Source organism: Botrytis fragariae (assembly GCF_013461495.1).
Source record: "Botrytis fragariae strain BVB16 chromosome Unknown tig00000163, whole genome shotgun sequence".
Classification (NCBI taxonomy): Eukaryota; Fungi; Ascomycota; class Leotiomycetes; order Helotiales; family Sclerotiniaceae; genus Botrytis; species Botrytis fragariae.
The window spans coordinates 897,036-915,873 of NW_023500999.1; the positions used below are offsets into that span (position 1 = coordinate 897,036).

General features: G+C 43.6%; 3 protein-coding genes across 3 annotated transcripts; all 3 read left to right on the plus strand.

The window, feature by feature from the left end:
* Nucleotides 1-647: 647 nt before the first annotated feature.
* Bfra_009850 (uncharacterized protein) lies at nt 648-1,613 on the plus strand (the record flags this gene model as incomplete). Its single annotated transcript, XM_037340187.1, has 1 exon — nt 648-1,613. One exon carries the CDS (start codon nt 648-650, stop codon nt 1,611-1,613), a length of 966 nt encoding a protein of 321 aa, XP_037189410.1.
* Nucleotides 1,614-3,981: 2,368 nt separating this feature from the next.
* Bfra_009851 (putative glycoside hydrolase family 76 protein) lies at nt 3,982-5,535 on the plus strand (the record flags this gene model as incomplete). Its single annotated transcript, XM_037340188.1, has 4 exons — nt 3,982-4,066; nt 4,122-4,189; nt 4,245-4,880; nt 4,987-5,535. The coding sequence occupies 4 exons, from the start codon at nt 3,982-3,984 to the stop codon at nt 5,533-5,535; spliced, it is 1,338 nt and encodes a 445-aa protein (XP_037189411.1).
* A 2,891-nt stretch (nt 5,536-8,426) lies between these two features.
* Bfra_009852 (putative mixed-linked protein) lies at nt 8,427-18,200 on the plus strand (the record flags this gene model as incomplete). Its single annotated transcript, XM_037340189.1, is given in 4 exon segments — nt 8,427-8,718; nt 8,773-11,956; nt 11,968-14,248; nt 14,265-18,200. The coding sequence occupies 4 exon segments, from the start codon at nt 8,427-8,429 to the stop codon at nt 18,198-18,200; spliced, it is 9,693 nt and encodes a 3,230-aa protein (XP_037189412.1).
* Nucleotides 18,201-18,838: the final 638 nt, after the last annotated feature.

The following is an 18,838-nucleotide window of genomic DNA, read 5'->3' on the forward strand; positions in this document are numbered from 1 at the left end:
ACTGTATAATAGAATCTCAAGAATCTGTGCCGCTCGATTGCGTATAACATGGTATGCAATATCAATATCAATAGCTGATCTGAATCTAATAATGTTCAGCCAAGTCCAAGCCAGTCCCGCCGTGAGGCTTGTCCAAGTACGGAGCTCTGACAAGGTGATATTTGTATCCATGACGTGGGTTGAGCGGAACGGGACCACCAAGATCTGCTAGATCTGAGCCAGGAACAAGTAAGTAAGCAATGATATAAGAAGAAGTTGTCTAGACCTCTGCTAGTGTGCATCATGACTTTTGGTTCGAAACTTTGTAGGTGTCACGGGTGACGGCACTGGCTGGTGCCACAGCTGAAAGCTTTATCAGGCACCTGAAGGCTGAAGGATGTTAGCGGCAATCGTGGCGTGGGGGTGGAGCTGTACATAAAGGAAGCCATTGCAAGCAATGGACTAAATCAAAACTTCCTTTTACGTTAATCTATTTGGTCAATAGGAGCCACATCAGAGTATTCTTCGGATGTACGTTGCTACATGAGCCAGCCGCGACACTTACGTCCCTTCGGCATCTCCAACTTTATTCACTTCCCAAGTGCATTTGCAGCTGCCAGAACCACCATCATTGAAGGGTTTCGGTCTAGAGTCTGTTGACCTGAACAATGGGTATCATTTCTCGTTGGCGAGCCTCTGCGGATAGATGGTATCTCTACGTGATGCTTTTTTACTCATTTGTAGCATACTCTGGAATTCTAGTACTTGATCGATTCCACCTCCGCCTAACTGACGATACTTCCTTCAAGAGCATATCGCCGTTCTTTGGCCCTGGGGTTTACCTGGCATGGTGGTTCACGGCCTCGTCTGTTCTGATGAGATGCCCCGTGGAAGAGCCCGCGAGTGGCATTACTGAATCCGATCAAAATCTCTCCAGTCAAGCCGCAACCGATCAAAATCTCGGCATGAAATATGGAGCGGACCTTATTTCTGCAACCTACTACGTTGCGGGTGTGGCCATATGGTCCATTTACCAAATTTTTCACAAAAATCATGCTGAGCTAGCAGCTAGCTTGGTAGTGCTGGAGGTGGGAGCCGACTTCTGCACAGTCCATATTTTAACCATTAAAGCCACAGCATTTTCTAGGAACGTCGCATTAGGTCTGCTTATCTATAGTATTCAGGCTCACCAAGCTTTCCTCTCTCCAAACCACGCACTGGCAGCCGGTGTCAATGCTTGCGTGTTTGTGGGCTTTAACTCGCTCTGGGTTTGCGACAAATGGCCGCTCAAGTCGACACCTCGGAGGTTGCTGACGGGTTTTATACTCGGGGTGCTATGGATTTTCAACTTTGCCGACTTTGGCACATACGCTACCATGCCGCGCACGGAGGTCGAGTTCGTCAGTCTGGATCAATTGGTACCATTATCTGGTGCAATTCTGGCCATCACATGGTCCTGGAGAACCGAATTAAAGACTTTCTGGAATAAGCGTATCAGATCCCTTCGGGAGTCTCTTGGCCAACTTGGGCAGACTTTGCAGGCATGGAACCCCAATTTGGACAGGTTTTTGCGGAAGACTACCGACAAAATCCAGCAGATTTTCCAACGGGAAAATGAATCCGGTACGCTGTGATGGTCCGGAGATTTCGAGATATGAAGTGCGACTAATAATTTGCTAGGGCTCGGCTGAAATTCTCTGCCTCATCGATCCTGCGCTAAGTACGACAAGGCAAAAAAATCGAAAGATGATCTGGCAGCATCCTAAAATTTCCTCGTGCAGTGTGATAGGAAGACCGTTTTTAGGTTAAGAAGTGCTGCTGCCGCCGCTGATCGGAATGTTTATGGATAGATTGAAGGAACACTTTGAGAACTTCGGTCGAATAGTCCCCGGAGTCTTGATAGTAAAGCCAGACCAGATAAGAAAGCTCCCCAAGTTGTCAGACACTGCATATAATATAAATTAAAAGCTTGCCAACGATATCTGGAGAAGATTAAGTGATTCAAGCAAAGCAAGCCTTCGAACCCGCGCAAGGATATGTTAGGTAATGTCATCAGACGTGGACTCACACTGAAGGAAGCAGAGCACGAAATTAGTCATAGAAGTGTCTGTTGATATCAGCATGGTCACGGGTCAAATCATTGTCATGATGGACACCACAAAAATTGGGCACTAACACCAGTTTATACCCGTTTACTTACCCCCTTTTTGTATAGCTTATAAGCTAGTTATGTGATCTGGACACTAGTATATATATATATATAGCTTACCTTAGATAGAATAACAAAAGACAGAGACTTATGTTCTGACATTCATTATCTATAACATTCTTGATATCACCTTATATCTCCACTTTCTCATTAATACTAAGAAGCGCGAGACGAACGCCTTCTGAGTCGACGAAAAAGATGCCCATATCAAGTTAGCGACCAAGGTATAGCTGCTGTATACATGAACATCATATTCTCCTTAGTTTTTTATCTTATAGTTGAGCCAGAAGAAAGGTCTGGGGAGAGCTACACTTACATACTATCATGAATTACACTCGATTCTTCTACTGCTATCTCGAATGATTTGTGTCAGCCAGATCATGTAATGCCCATTCTAGTGGTGATTAGCCCAAACAGGCTGTGGCTGATTGGGGCACAATAGTCAGCCACACATACTCACACGCTAAATAATGGGATTTGGGGTGCAAAATACAATGAGTTTTGCGAAGAATATCGTTGTTTGATGTAGCTGACCAGGGATCCTTGATCGTTTGATTAGAAAGTATCAATCTTGCTCGAGTATTTCTGTACCGAATACCTAGTGATAGCTGTCTGTCTGAGTTGAGGGATGAATGTTTTTGATGTGCTTTTGATGGTGTTTTTTAATACGGGACCCTATGGAGGATAGGTTAGCGGGGATAAAAAAGTATTTACCTACCCTAGGTACTCAAAGTCTGGGCGTGGAGATTGGCAAATGCTTAGCCATTTCTTAATTGAACCTATGATGATCTATAAATGTGCAACATGGATGATTTGGATTTTTGGGATGGGTTGTTGTTTGCTTAGGTATGTTGTGAGGAGGAGGAGAGGTAGGGAGGGATAGTGAATTCGTGGGTGGGAGGATAGAAAAAGCTTCTAGGTTATTGATATTTCTGTTGTGTGTGCTTGATGTCACATCGCATCGCGAAATGTTCTGCCTCCACGGCAGTGGCTCCCGGAGGGCAAGCGGAGCGTCATTTATTTGGATTTGGAATGGACTATTTAGTAGTTCTATAACTGAGCGAAGTATTTTTTGGGTGAGTGGCGTTGTTGAGTAAACACTATCTGACATGGCGAGACTAGGATTAGTCGTGAACCTTTCATGTATCAGGCTTGACCTGACGATACTTGAGAGGTTTCAACTTTCAGGAGCTGTGTTAGGATGGATTTTGGGATTGTTAGTAAAGGGAACATGGAGGAATATGGGAGGATGTGAATGTATTTGAGTTTTAATTGTTTATTTTGCTGGAACTTGGAAGGGTTTGGGGAGTGGTGGTTCATTAAGGGTTTGATTGTCGTTGTCGATGATGTTCTGTCTTTTCTCCTTTTTTCTTCTTCAAACTTTTTTCTGTCTTTTATGAATGATTGAATGGTTGAATGGATTTGATATTCATAATACATATCATATTGTTTTAATTGTTTTTCTTGTCACTCCTTCTCTTCTATCTTTTATTTCCTATTCATCAGCGAAATTCAGATCACTTGAACTTTACCTATTTGGTAACGAAGTATCTGACTTGAATACGATACGGATACTACCAACGCACCTTTGAGAGGGCTGTAATATTACTATTTGTATTATCTGCCGTCATCTTTACGATCGTTTATTATTATTTCAGCATCTGCGCCACGCCGTTCAAATTTCCCTTTTCCAAGACTATTTCTACTTCTTGGGTTGGATTCTTCCCCGCTTTACTTTCATTCATTTATTTGTCTTGCTTTTTTTGGTTTTCGTGGATATACGTAATTTTATGATGCGAATTCAGAGTTGGTTGTGGGTATGGTCGTTGCTTGAATGGAGGGTTGTGGATGCTCTTACGGTTGATACTTCACAGGCTGGTATGTTTATTTTGTTGGTGTAGGTTGGGATGTTGAGTCTAATCATTATTTCTAGATTCGATTAAAAGTGCCGCGAGTTCGGTTGCTGCAAATTTGGTTTCGTATTATCATGGGAATGAATCGGTATGTAAACTTTGATAGTGTCGTGCGATGCAAATTCTTTGCTAACATACTATAGGGACAAACTCCAGGGCTTCTACCTCCACCTTACTTCTGGTGGGAAGGTGGTGGGATGTTCATGACATTGATAGATTATTGGCGCTACACGGGAGATACTTCATACAATAGTATTGTATCTGAAGCTCTACTATTTCAAGCTGGTCCAGATGCCGATTATATGCCTGTGAATCAGACCAAAGATGAAGGGAACGATGATCAAGGATTCTGGGGAATGGCTGCTATGTTAGCTGCCGAATCGAATTTTCAAAATCCTCCTGCTGATCAACCACAATGGCTTGCATTGGCTCAAGCGGTGTTCAATGAAATGGCCAGTCGATGGGATACTAGTACTTGTGGAGGCGGATTGAGGTGGCAGATATTCGCTTTCAATAATGGGTTTACGTATAAGAACTCCATTGCGAATGGATGTTTTTTTAATATAGGGGCTAGATTGGCTAGGTATACGGGAAATCAAACGTATGCAGATTGGGCCGAGACGATTTGGCAATGGGAAGAGAGTGTGGGATTGATCGATAGTGGTTACAATATCTATGATGGGAGTAGTGATACGGATAATTGTGCGAGTGTGGATCGATTGCAGTGGAGTTATAATGCGGGAATTTATCTGCATGGAGCGGCGAATATGTTTAATTATGTGAGTTTTTTTCTTTTAATACAACGACGAATAGGAGATGGATCTTCTCTTTCTCGACCATGATGAAAGAGGAAGGAAAGAAATTGAAACTGACCTATACACTCAGACCGACGGTAACTCCACCTGGCAACAACGCACAAACCAATTAATGGACACCTCAATCAACATATTCGCCTCCAACAAAACAAACTCCATCATCACTGAACAGGCCTGCGAAACGGTTAACAAGTGTGATACTGATCAACTATCCTTTAAAGCCTATTTCACAGCCTGGCTGGCTTCCACCTCCATTCTTGCGCCTTTTACCGCTAAAAGTATCTTTCCTGTCTTGCAAAGCAGCGCGAAAGCAGCGGGAACGCAATGTGCGGGTACGGGTAATGCGTGTGGGTTCAAGTGGACGGAAGGAACGTTTGATGGGAATGTGGGGGTCGGACAGCAGATGAGTGCGTTGGGGGCGATACAGAGCGCGATGGTGGCGGTGCCTGGCACGGATAATGCGAGGATTGGGCCGGTGACGAATAGCACTGGGGGCACGAGTGTGGGGGATAGCGGGGCCGGGAGTGGGAAGACGGGGAGTGGGGGAATGCAAAAGGATGAGGTGGTGACGAGGGGGATAGGGTGGGCGCGGGGGTGGCGACGGTGGCGGTTTTGTTGAGTTTGTGTGGAGGGGCGGCGTTTATGGTTTTGGGGGAGTAGGAATGGGGAGAGGGGTAGAGAGGGAGAAGGGGGAAGAGGGAATGATTTCTTTTGGATGTGATGGAATGGGGTGGAATAACATGGGATGAGTTTGAGATACCTATTTTGATTACATTTTTCTTCTCGGGATTAGAAGCATACATTGGATATATGCATACCTATGCTATGGGAAGCGATTGGAGTTTTTTTTGCTAAACGAACAAAAATGGTTCGATTCGGGGGATTGGAATACATTGGGTTGGGATTGGGATTGGGCCTATCTTCGGATTGAGAACTTGGAACAATATATCAGATTCTTCGGGAAGTTTAAATGAATAAGAGGCTTTAAACAAGTACCTACGCATCTTCTCGATTTTGAATGTTGAAGGAGAGGAGTTGAGATAGAGTAGAGTTGTGTTTTCTGAATACAGGATACACGAGGAGTTTGATGTGGAAGGGGGGAGAGATAGTGTCTTGTATTGCATTGTATTTTACGTGAGGGATTTGGGGGTGTGAGGTAGGATCTGAGATCTAGGGATGTATGGGTAGGAGGTTTAGGTGGGAGGTGGGATGTTTAGAGATTGGTATTTGGTGTTTAGAAGGTAGATGTTGAGGCTGCTGGATTGGAATTGGTATATTGTATACTTTAGGAGGGAGATGAGGTGAAGCGGATGGGAGTTATGGGGTTCGTAGTATATCATAGAGCTTGTGAGGAAATGTGAGGGTGATGGACTATATTAAGGAGTATGATGTTTAGAAGATATGAATATGTATGTGTATGTACATAGAGTTGTTGTTATTTGGAAGAGAATTATAGCAGGTGTTGGGGAAGTGAGTAGGTACGCATGTAGGCGTTTAGATAGAAAGCACGCTTTTGGACTGAGTGGCTTCATGATCTGTTCTCAGAATCGAAGACTGTATTTTACATCTTCTATAGGGTTTGGAAGTTTGAAAAGGAGAGAGTGATGGATGGAGAGTGAGGGTGACTTGTTATACGAATACGTGGTATGTAATTATACGAGGTAGTTGATTTGGTGAAGGTTAGATGAAATGATGTTTTGTGGTTGATTAGTTGGTTTATATACTAGGTATCTACCTAGGTATGTTGATTCTCCTTCTTGACCAACGGATGAAAAGTTGTTTTCAATGTAGTTGATATAGTATAATGTAGGTGGTATCAAGGTAAGGAATGAGTCGATATGGGCCCCGAGGGTCAGCTATAGGTCAAATGATGCTTGCTGATCGGAACATTTTTTGTTGGTTCTGTAGATGATAGATTTGAGCTCGATAGTTCCGGTAGGTAGATACAGTTGGTCGTTAATTTTATTGACTGGTCAAGTCAATCTAATCAATTGATAGAGTTATGTGTGGACGTCAACTGAACTTTCCCATCCCTTTGTCAAAGTCTTCTAAAATGCTGAGATCACGGAATACAGCAAAACTCTCAAACTCGATTTAAATATCGACAAATAAGGCAGGAGCTCACGAGAGAGATAAACTCGGAGGGAAAGAACTTGCCGTAGTGAAGACGCTCACTTTTTATTCATTGGAAACACGAAAGCCGGCGCCACAAACACGTGAAGGGTGGAGCTGTTATTGTCAAACGAAATTTTAGTGAGATGTTTTGGCATGTGGTTTGGGGGTTCCCTTACTTCTCAACTACCGTTGGGATCATAGCTAGGTACACCGGAAAGCCAAAGCCATGTTGCGGAACGTGGGAGGATGGGATATGATTCAGGGGAGGTTAGAGGGTTGATATCAGAGGCGTAGGGGAAATTTGAGGATGTCGGTTTGGGGAGACTTTGCTATTATTTCTGAGTGTACGCGTGGTTTTAAAGCTTGGTTTGGAGGAGTCTTCTTGCACTTTTGATAGTGACGCGGTGGGTTTTTGGAAGGCGCGTTCTTTTGTCGTCGGTGGAGAGGTGGTGGCGCCTTCTAATTTAACGAGGAAAGTTTGCACTTGCTTGTGTTATTTTGTTATGCAATTGTTTTGTTTACTCCAACTTTTTCTTTTCTCTTTTCATTTCCTTTCCTTCTCATTCCCTTCACACACTTGTTCTCTTCAAGCATACCGACAAACTGCCACTATTTTCAATAGATATTTCCTTCTCATGCCTATCAAATGGTATTCTTCTCCTCGAGGACCTGGTCCAGACTGTCTCATCCTTCATGTGGCATGCTTTTGCCATTTTTCAGATGCTCTCCACCAACTTTGATACTTCTAGACTCGAAACATATCTCAGGGAAAGCTGACAGACCTTCCTATTGGCGCCATAACCTCGAAGAGGTGAAGAATGTACATCCATTTCAAATGTTTCTTGGCAAGTAAACAAGGTATGAAATCACGTGAGAATACAGGATGTGCAACGACGGTCTATCGATATCTACTCTTTTATGGTGTTATACTAATATCATCAGGGCTTTACGAAGTTGTTCTGCATTCAATATCAGACGATACATTGATTTGTTCGATTGAAATATACAATGAAGTCGAGTGAACTTTGAGGTGGTGTAGTCTACATGTTCGAAGTCAAATTACTCCAGATTTCAAGGACTGTTATTCGATATCACATTCCAATATGGGAATCTTGTCAAACTTTACCCATTCCTTGAATATTCTTGTCATCAACCTGTATCCTATGTCTCTGACTTTATCGTCTTCTTGACGCGGGAAAGACGCCATCTACATTCTTCCCAGTACCATATTCAAAAACAAAGCTTATTTTCTATATATTCTTCAATTCCTTGAAAAGTATCTGTTTACAGACTTTCACGTCGGTCTTTATACAAAGTCAAGTAGTTGTTATTTTCAGACATTTCGAAGCCTCAAATATCATCTACTCGAGTTCACCCAGACACTACGTCAGGACCATGCGTCCAACTTCACTTCCAAAGTGCCTGCTGCAGGTTGCAGCTTGTGGTATTGCACTCATTCCTTTCGCTCACGCGGTACCAGCTACTGTTTATTCAACTGTCACTCGTTATAGAATTTCAGTCGTTCCACAATATACGACTTATACTGATGTCTCTTTTTCAATTCTTACTTATACTGCACCCCCTTCAATTCACACCGAATATGTTACTGCAACAGAAGTTAAGCGTAGGACTACGACTATCTTCGATGGGACAACAACTGTAATCGAGCCAGCTCAGACTGTGTTTGGTGAGTATCCTGAATATGTTGGTCAAATCATGAATCTATTCTAATGATGAATAGCATCCGAATGTGCTAGCACCACACAGTCTTCTTCTGCGGCCCCTTCATCGGATATTCCTATCAGTTCAACTGTATCTTCTGAATTCACTTCATCTTCTGGTTTCACTCTTCCACCAGTTGACAATCACAATTCTGGATCTTCATTTAATACTGAAGTACCAACAACTTCAGTTCCACAGGTCACTTCCGAGCCACCTATTACAACTAGTGAGCCTACGGTAACAGAAGTTGTGAGTACCGAAGAACCAGGGGTTACAACTCTGCCACCCTCGGAACCAACTCGAGTTTCATCTGCGGATACACCAGCTGGTACTTATAATGCAGTGGACTGTTATTCAGATGAAGAGGGTACCGGATTTCCATTGGCTCCACCTATCACGGACAGTACCGATCCAAATACTCACGATACAGTCGGTCACTGCCTTGAATTCTGCTCTACAGCTAATGGAGGCAACCCATTTAGATATGCAGCAATTGGGCCAGGACACTGCTATTGCTCGAACGGAAAGCTCGAAGCAGAACCAGCCACCGACTGTTCATATCCATGCCCAGGTGACTCGACGCAGATATGTGGAGGAAGTCTTCCACCCACCAAGAGACTCAGACGCCGTGCTCCTGGGGATGCGATTATTGTTTATGAATTGGCTGGATACGTTCCTCCAAGTTCAGTCGCTTCTACAGATGTCGGTCCAACTGAGACATCAGGCCCAAGCTCGACGAGTGAAATCATTGCCACCGAGGAACCTGGCTTCACTTCTACAGAACTCAACACCGAGGGACCAGGGTTCACAAGCACTACTGAGGTCATCAACACTGAAGAACCTGGCGCTACAAGTACATCCGCAGTTGTGACTGAAGAGCCGGGAGTGACGAGCACCTCGGAAGGTATCGTAAGCACGAGTGAATTGGGAGCTACAACGACTTCGGAAGTTGTTAGCACCGAAGAGCCAGGCGTCACTAGTACTTCGGAAGGTATCAATACTGAACAACCTGAAGCTACTAGTACCTCAGCTGTTGTCAGCACTGGGGAACCAGGAGCTACAACTACTACTGAAGTCGTCAATACTGAAGAGCCTGGAGCTAGCTCAACAGAAGAAGCTAGTAGCACTGGCACCGATATTCCACCTGTCAATAATGTCGGATCTGGCACCTTAACCACTACAACAACTACCTATGGTATTGAGTCTACCACTGAGGTATTCACCGAGCCAGAAGCAACTACCACCTCCGAAGCCGAAGAAACAGGCATTAGTACAACTTCGGGAGTTGTTAATACCGAGGAACCGATAGCTACTACAACTTCTGAAGGTGTCATTAGTACTGAGCAACCAGGAGTAACTACGACGTCCGAGGTCATTAATACCGAAGAGCCTGGGGTAACCACAACTTCAAGCCCAGAAGAAACCATAGCTACAACAACTTCCGAGGTCGTAAATACTGAGGAGCCAGGAGTCACTTCAACTTCGGGAGCTGTTATTAGTACCGAGGAACCAGCGGTAACTACGAGTTCGGAAATTGTGAGTACCGAAGGACCTAGTATTACTACAACCTCTGGTCCGGAAGAGACTGAGATTGTAAGTACCGAGGGACCTGGAGTTACGACGACCTCGGAGGTTGTAAATACCGAAGAGCCACAAGCAACGTCAACTACAAGCCCCGAAGAAACCGGGCCAGCTACTAGCACAACTGAGATCATCAATACCGGAGAACCAGGAGCAACTTCAACTGCCAGCCCTGAAGAAACCGGGCCAGCTACTACGACATCTGGGGCTGTAGTCAGTGAAGAACCAGGAGTTAGTACAACTTCCGATGTGCCTGAGGGCACAAGCACTGGTACCGGCATTCCACCTGTAAACAATGTAGGATCTGGTACCATGACAACGACCACAACAACTGAAGTACCCGAGTCTACTACGGAAGCTGGGTTGACTACCGAAATTGAAGCTACGACGACTGCTCCTCTCTCCACAAGTGAGCAAGGAGTATCATCTACAAGCTCTTTCCCAGCATCCACGTCTATTGCACCTCCTTCATATAGTTATGTCTGCGCAAGTATACCAAATCTGTTCAATGTAGTTATTGATGAACCTGGCAAGCCAAAGCAATGGTTATCTCAACTTAACTATCCAGATAGTGGAACCGTTGAAGGTACATGGGGCTATGATACATTACCACCCGTACTATCACGCCCCCAAGCAGCTCATTTCAACATTGGATTTGGCAACGCTTTCCAAGCAAAACGTCATTCTGACAATGCTCCAATCTCAGGTGCTGTTCGATTGACCGCTTTGGGATCTCCTCTTCAACTTTTTGCTGCGGATCATATTTCAGATAGCATGAGAGTATTTACTGCTAGTATTGGGGAAGATTGTTCACTTGGCTTGGATATCCCGAACACTGGAGACAACATTCTGGCTATATGCAGTGGTATATTCACTATCCTGACGCCAGCTAAGCGAGCTCAAAGGGGAGATGCTTGTACTCAAGTCCGAGCTTTTGCTGTTGCAGTCAATGGACCTTCATCAACATTATCAACAACCATTGCTTCACCTACAGGATCAAGCACAGGATTGGCCGGCACTGAAGTATCCGAAACTGGAGCTTCTTCTACTCCATTGATCGCAACAACTATACCATCTGGAACTTCCGGTCTGATGACAGGTACTTCAACCTTCTCGCCTATCACATCTTCAACTTCAATTGCTGGATGTCCTGTTGCGCCATTTTTCAGAATCCTGGTAAATCAGACAGGTATGCCAGCACAATATCTATGGGATCCTGTCTCATTCAGTGATGATGCTTTATCATTCACCACAGATGCAGCACAGAGTTTGTCCTTTTCATTATCACCTACTACTGGTCAAATTCAGTTCAATATTGTAGATTTCTTTGGAAATCCTGTATTATTGGCATCTAATCAAGATACTCACAATGCTGGAAATGAAGCAATTTTCTTCTCTACTGCTACCAAATATCAACAACTTGGTTACCAACCTGTTGTAGCATCTATCAATCCGGATTGTTCCATCGGTTTGACATTACCATATAATGCCGCTAATATTATACAAGCTTGTTATGGATCGATTTACTTGATGTTGTCGCCCGGAGCAGGTTGTGTAACTGTTTCATTGTTGATGTTGCCTTTTGATCCTTCTGCCACAACCACGTCTATTACATCTACAACGTCTTTTTTAGTTTAAGTTCGGCGAGTCTGGAAAGCCCCTCCGTTACTTCGAGTGAAGTCACTCTTTCTTTCTCATCAGTTGAATTATCTAGCGGATCGCTAGCTACCAGCTCGCCCGACTTTACGAATACACCGTCCGGAGTGTCCAGTTCGTATTCTTTTATATCATCTTCATTTTCAGATCAGTCAGTTTTTACAAGTCAAGGAACTCTGACTTCTTCAACGGTCGGTTCCTTCATTAGCTCTTCAGCATTCGAGTCGCCTAGTAATTTTGCCACAATTTCTTCTTCTATTATTAGTTCATCTTATCCATCATTTACCTCGGAATCGTTTTCACAGTCTGAATCGGCTTTCCTATCTCAAACCCTGCAAACTTCTTCTGGACAAGAATCCCAAAGTGCATCATTTACTTCTGATATCTTCTCGTTATCGAGTATACCGTCTTCATCCATCATTCAAAGCTCAATATCTGAAGCCCTCTCTTCATATGAATCCAGCTTGGCATCATTCTCGGCTTCTCAATCTTCTGGATTCATGTCCAGCTTCTCCACAACTTCACTCTTAAGTTTTGAACCTTCAGAAACTCAAAGCACTGCCATTCCATCCATTTCGAATGTTGAATCTTCGAGCTTCGGAGACGAGACTTCCACTAGTATTCCGCCAGTTAATAATGTAGCTTCTGGTTCAACGACTGGACAAAGTAGCTCACTTGCTTTGGAATCAACATCCCAAACTGAAATTACTTCTACTTTCGTATCTTTGTCTTTATCCGAACAATCATCTTTACCAGAATTAACATCTACTTTGGGGCCATCGTCTTTGCCTGAAAATTCTTCCACTATTGGGCAATCTTCTTTGCCTCAAATCGCAACTTCTTACGAGTTGGGTGAAACATCATCTCTGCAGGTGTCTTCGACCGAGATACTCATTAGCTCTTCTACTTTACCTCTTGAAAGTTCTGGCTTCCAGACTGTAGCTTCCTTGATGAGTTCAGAGAGTACTTCTGAAGCACAAGAGACAACATCGAGTCTTGAAAGCCAATTATCTATTTTGACTTCAGTGTTGGGGACTTCTATTCCATTGACTACAGATATATTACCGACCTCGACAGAAAGTCTACTTTCGAATACAGAAAATCCATCAACTTTTGGATTCGAGTCCACAACAGGAATACTCTCCAATTTGAAATCAAGTACAGTGATCAGCCTACAATTATCTTCTTCGACCGAAAGCCTTGAGTCGTCGATAATAACTCAGATCTTCTCCACGAGTACTACTGCGTCTTCTGAAAGTGATTCCCAGCCGTTTACAGGGACATTGATTCAATCATCTGGAGCTGCAAGTAGTACAGCTATTCTCTCTTCCCCAACATTGTCAATCATTCCCTCGAAAAGTGAACAGTTGAGTACGCTCGGAGAATCTAGCGGTGTTTTGTCTACCACACTTGTTATTAGTTTGTCCAAATCCGTATCTCCAAGTATAGAGACATCTCTTGGAATAACGAGCACTTTTGTAGGATCACCAAGTCAATCTTTTGAGGCCTCAAGTAATATTGGACCGATTATATCTATAGAGACTTTCATTAGCACTACTATAGTTATCGAATCAAGTATTGAACCGACTCTCGGGGCTACCAGTAGTTTTATAGGGTCGCCCAGTCAGTCATTTGAGGCATCCAGCAATATTGGATCCACTATAATTACAGAAACACTGGTTGGCACATCTAATTCTATCGAACAAAGTTCATTGCCTGTTGGAAGTAGTACTGGTATTCCACCAGTCAACAATGCAGCATCAGGAAGTACGACGACGACGACGACGACTATGGACATTCAATCCACAGATGATCTCACAACTGATCTTGGTTCTGTTATTTTTACGACTGGTTCAATTGAATCTAGCTTGGCGGAAGGCTCTAGTAGTACTCTCATTGTGATTTCGACATCAACAGGATTTGGATTTGTTAGTTCAACACAGATCTCGGAGAGTGTATTTGAGAGTACCAGTCTTAGTTTCACAAGCAGTATTGAATCTATAGTCTCCACGATAGATTCAATCAAACCAAGTCTATCTGAGGCTAATAGTAATGTCATAAGTCCTATCCAAACTTCCACGGGCCTCGGATTCGGTACCTCATCACAAATACCGGAGAGTGTATCAGACCGTGCCAGTCTCATCTTCACAGGTAATGTTGGTTCTGTCATTTCTACTACAGGTTCAACGGAACCTAGCTTATCGGGAGGGGCTAGCACCACTACAGGACCTATTGAAACATCTACAGGTATTGAAATTGTTACCCCAACACAAGAGAACTGAAATATTAACCAACGGAGCAGTATCTTCCACCGTTTTCGGTGTATCGAGTGCCACTTTGACCTCAATAGCATCTGAACTATCCAGTAATACTGAATCAGCAATAGAATCGGTGGTGCCAAGCAGTATTAAATCAACTGCGATCAATTTTGCTGAAACTTCTGCTGGTTTCACCACGCCGATCCAATCATCTCTACCAGCCTTAACTAATGGAATCTCAACCACTTATACCTTCGGTGATGAGGTCATTACTCCATCTATTGCAATTAGTACCACGTTAGAAGCTTCTATATCGGTATCGATTGGTGGAACCGAAACTTCTACGCCATTCAGTGATGAAGTCATAACCCCCACGATTGCTGTTAGCACTACATTTATTGGATCATCTGTATTGCCATTAAATACTGGATTCGAAACTTCTTCTACTACATTTAGTGATGAAGTTATCACTCCTTCAATAGCTGCTAGCACTGTACAAGCTCAATCCACTATATCGGCTTTGAATACTGGTATTGAAACGTCTTCAGGCCCTTTCGGTGAGGAAATTATCACTCCGTCTACTGCGCCCACTTCGAAGTTATCTTCTGGTACCAGCATTGAAATTATATCCTCCGGTACTCCTGGACTTATAAGCTCATCACTATTACCGGAAGTGACAAGTATAATAGACGGAACTTCAGGATTCCCATCAACGATTGGTACAATAGCTCAGTCTTCAACCGAGTTGATTGATATCGAGACTTCATCAGGCTCAGGCCCCTTGACAGCTGCCACTCCATCTCCTCCAACTGAACTGTCCTCATTTTTGAGTCTTTCTACCAGCGCATTCAGTGCCGTGATCACTTCAAATACAGGTATAGGAACAAGTCTTGGGGCTGGATCCCCGACCCTTGATCTTTCATTCGCATCAAGTACTGGTATATCAACAAATGGAATCACTTCCTTGCCTACCGAGGCTAGTCAAACTTCCAGTGGCCTAGGATTTGAATCTAGCCTTGCTATCATATCGACTTCTGGTATAGAAACCGAATCCCAGGTTGAAACTCCAATCCTTACGACTTCGACTCTTCCAATTGAAGCTTCTCTAAGTGTGGGTACTTCAATCCTTGAATCAAATTCGGCTGATGTATCAACGAGTGGAATTGAATCCACTGGAACAACAGTTCCAATAGTTGGAGACTTGGAATCTGGGACTTCATTTGGAGCCTCAGAAACACTCAGTAGTACTACATCGTTATCAGTAATCACGGAAGTCGGTACACTGACGAGTGGATTCTTAATTTTAACAACTGAGGTCTCTGCTAGTTTTAGTGGCTCAATTATTGAAACAAGTCTGTCTTCCGAGCCTACTTCCACGGGTGGTGTCTCGAGCACTGCACTTCAATCTACATTTAGTGCTGAGACCTCGGGAAGTATCGGTGGAGTAACTGGATCTTTTACTGAGACCGCCAGTGTTTTGAGTAGTACTGGCGTAAGCACGACTGAGACTTCCATTTCCTCCCAAAGTTCTGGGGCTGAGAGTCAATTGCTTACCACAAGTATTCCTGATTTGTCAGCACTTCCATCTACTTTAGTAGGAAGCTTTAGTCTTATTGAAAGTTCCGGAATCATATCAACTCCATCAATCCAGTCCACAGATTTTGTGATTGAGACTCAATCACAGACCGTGATCATTTCCATCGAGTCCGAAATCCCATCAAGTTCTATCCTAACCCCTGGACCCACAATAACTTTGTCTTCCGACATTGAAAGTCTATCGGCAGCTCCAAGTACCTTGCCTTCAGGAATACCCTCAAGTACGATCGAAAGTTCCTTAATTTCTTCAGTTCAGTCTACTCAATCTTCATTGTTTGCAGTTGAGCCTTCTACAGCAGTCGCCAGCAGTCTTCTTTCTTCGGAATTATTATCCCAACAGTCCCAGGCATCCTCCATTGCTTCGATAATACCATCATCTGTGGGTACGCTCATTTCTCTCTCATCTACGATTGCTGCATCCGAGAGCTCTTCCGACATTGTTCTGAGCACAAGTTCAGGTGCCGTCTTATCTGAGTCCTTCTCCAGTAGTCTTTCCCAGCTCCCATCGTTTACGAATGGAGAACTTGCCACCAGCTCTTCGGCTGTTGAAGCCAGTAGCACAGTTGATAGCAGCATCCCAATTGTTGGAAACATTGGCTCGGGAACTTCCCTTCAATTTTCAGTTTCCGAAACATCTCTACCTGCTTTGCCAAGTTCGTTGACATCGGACATTGGTTCTCTAAGTTCTAGTCTTGTGATAGTTTCAAGCACGGTTATTTTGACGGTTGAATCACAGACTACAGAACCCGTTTTCTCTTCCACCGCTTCCTTGGGAAATACAGCGCCTTTGGAGACATTCGTTGAAACCTCATCGTCGATACCTGAGCTTACACTTCCAAATACTAGAGGATCACAAGCTATATCTTCGACAGAATCACTTGCCATTAGCCCAACTATTGGCTCAGGGTCTCAATCTAGCTCTCTACAAACAACCTTCGATTCTGAAGTTTCGAATATTAGCACCGAGCAAGCTTTTCCTTCCACTGAAAACCTTGTAGTTATCTCAAACACGCAATCTTTATCCTCTGCTACCCTTCCAAGCACTGGGCTTGCAACTGAGATTCCCTCATCAACACAAGGTATATCATCAGTGGCAACTTCAACTCAGCTAGGTGAATTTTCGTCAACGATTTCCAGTTTACAATCTGCGGAAACATCTTCATCCATACAACAAGGTCTCTCTTCAACAGTATTGATTGAGCCATCTCAGCCAGCTATATCCTCCGACTTGACCGAAACTGCATCATCTGAAATATTAAGTGCAAGCGCAACAATCACAAGCCTTGAGACCACCGTGATCCTGACAGTTATTTCGACGTCTGCATCTGATTTTGGTTCTGAATCTGGACCAATTACAGCATCATCTACTACTGATATCCTCGGCTCGATCTCTCCAAGTCTTTCTGCTTCGGCGTTGGCCCCTCAGATAGATTCGGCATCTTCAACTAGTTTAGTAAACTCAGGCTTAAAATCAACCACGATATCGACTTTAGAGTCCAATTTGCAGGGCACAGCTTTGTCTTCAATACCCAATGAATCTGTAATTCCTGAAGCATCCTCGACAGAAGGGCTTCTAGGTACATTCGTCCCTGATGCTTCTCAGGCAAGTTTTGAACAAACTACATCTTCGAGCAGTTTCCCTTTAAGTACATTATCATCGGGGTCTTCCTCTACCATCGAATTGCTCTCATCCGCCAGTGAAACTGGAACCGGTATACCTCCCATCAACAATGTAGTATCTGGAAGCACCAGTACCAGTACCGCCTTTGAGACCACATTGCCAGCTTCCGAGTCTCAGATATTCAGCACTGAGCCACCATCTGTGACCTCCAGTACACAAGTTCTAACAGATTCTAGCGGTCTACCTCTTAGTACAAGTACAAATCCATCACCCTCAACCTTAGAATCAGGGATTGGTTCTAGTACCGAGTCAGTATCAAGCTCCGAATTTCCTAGCATAACGATATTCAGTTCAAATCCCTCATCGTCCACCACCCTCTCTGGTGCATCTGCTATTGCAACACCATCATTTGATTACATTGGCTGTTCTTCAAACACAACAGGCACTTTAGATGGCCCAACAACGTACTCATCAGATATGACACCAGCTGTCTGCTCAATCATCTGCTCTGAATACGAATACTACGCAGTTGAGAGTGGAGTCAAGTGTGTTTGTGGCGATAATATAGAGTCAAGTGGTATCTTGTCAGGTGCGAATTGCACCACCACTTGTGGTGATGGTAGTGGTACTTCATCTTGTTCATCGGCATCGGCATCTGCTAGTGCCTCTACACTGGTAACAGTACTAAGGCCTAGAAACATTGCAGCTACGGGGAGGCATCCTAAGAGGTGGTAAAGGACAAATGAGAGAAATTTTGTTTGGTGTTTTGGTTTGTAACAGGGGGCTTAGAGTGCTGGTCGTGAGCACTAGTTTCATATATAGTTTTGATTAGTTTTCCTTCTCCTATTTTTTTCTATGTCAGCATTTGTAGTTGTCGGTTGGTTAAGAATTAAATGTATTCGTTTTAGATGTAAGAGGTTTTGGGGGAAAATTGGGTGGGCGAGCGAATGGTCGGAAATGTTTATCCATGGTTTCTTTGAATACATGAACTTTTGTTTCTGATCTTCTTATGTTAGAATGATATGGTGTTCTTTTCACTTGAACGTTCTTGATGTATTGTGATATTTGTAACATGCAACAGGACGAGATACACTTGCGAGTATAAAGACAGGGTATTGATGAGTGGTTGACAACACACATGTGTATTATTATGGCGCTTAGAAACTCACTCTATTCCCAAATACAACTATGCCCTTGACAAAACCTAGCTAAAATCCTTCGAATATAAACGACCTTGTAAGAAACAACTCTACAATATCAACCCCCGACGTACTATGCCAAAACTCTCAACGCCTCATGTTAAAGTTTAGTCTGCCAAATTTCCTTCATGGTAGCTTCAATTATTATTTCCCAACCCCCTTTTTGAGGAGAGG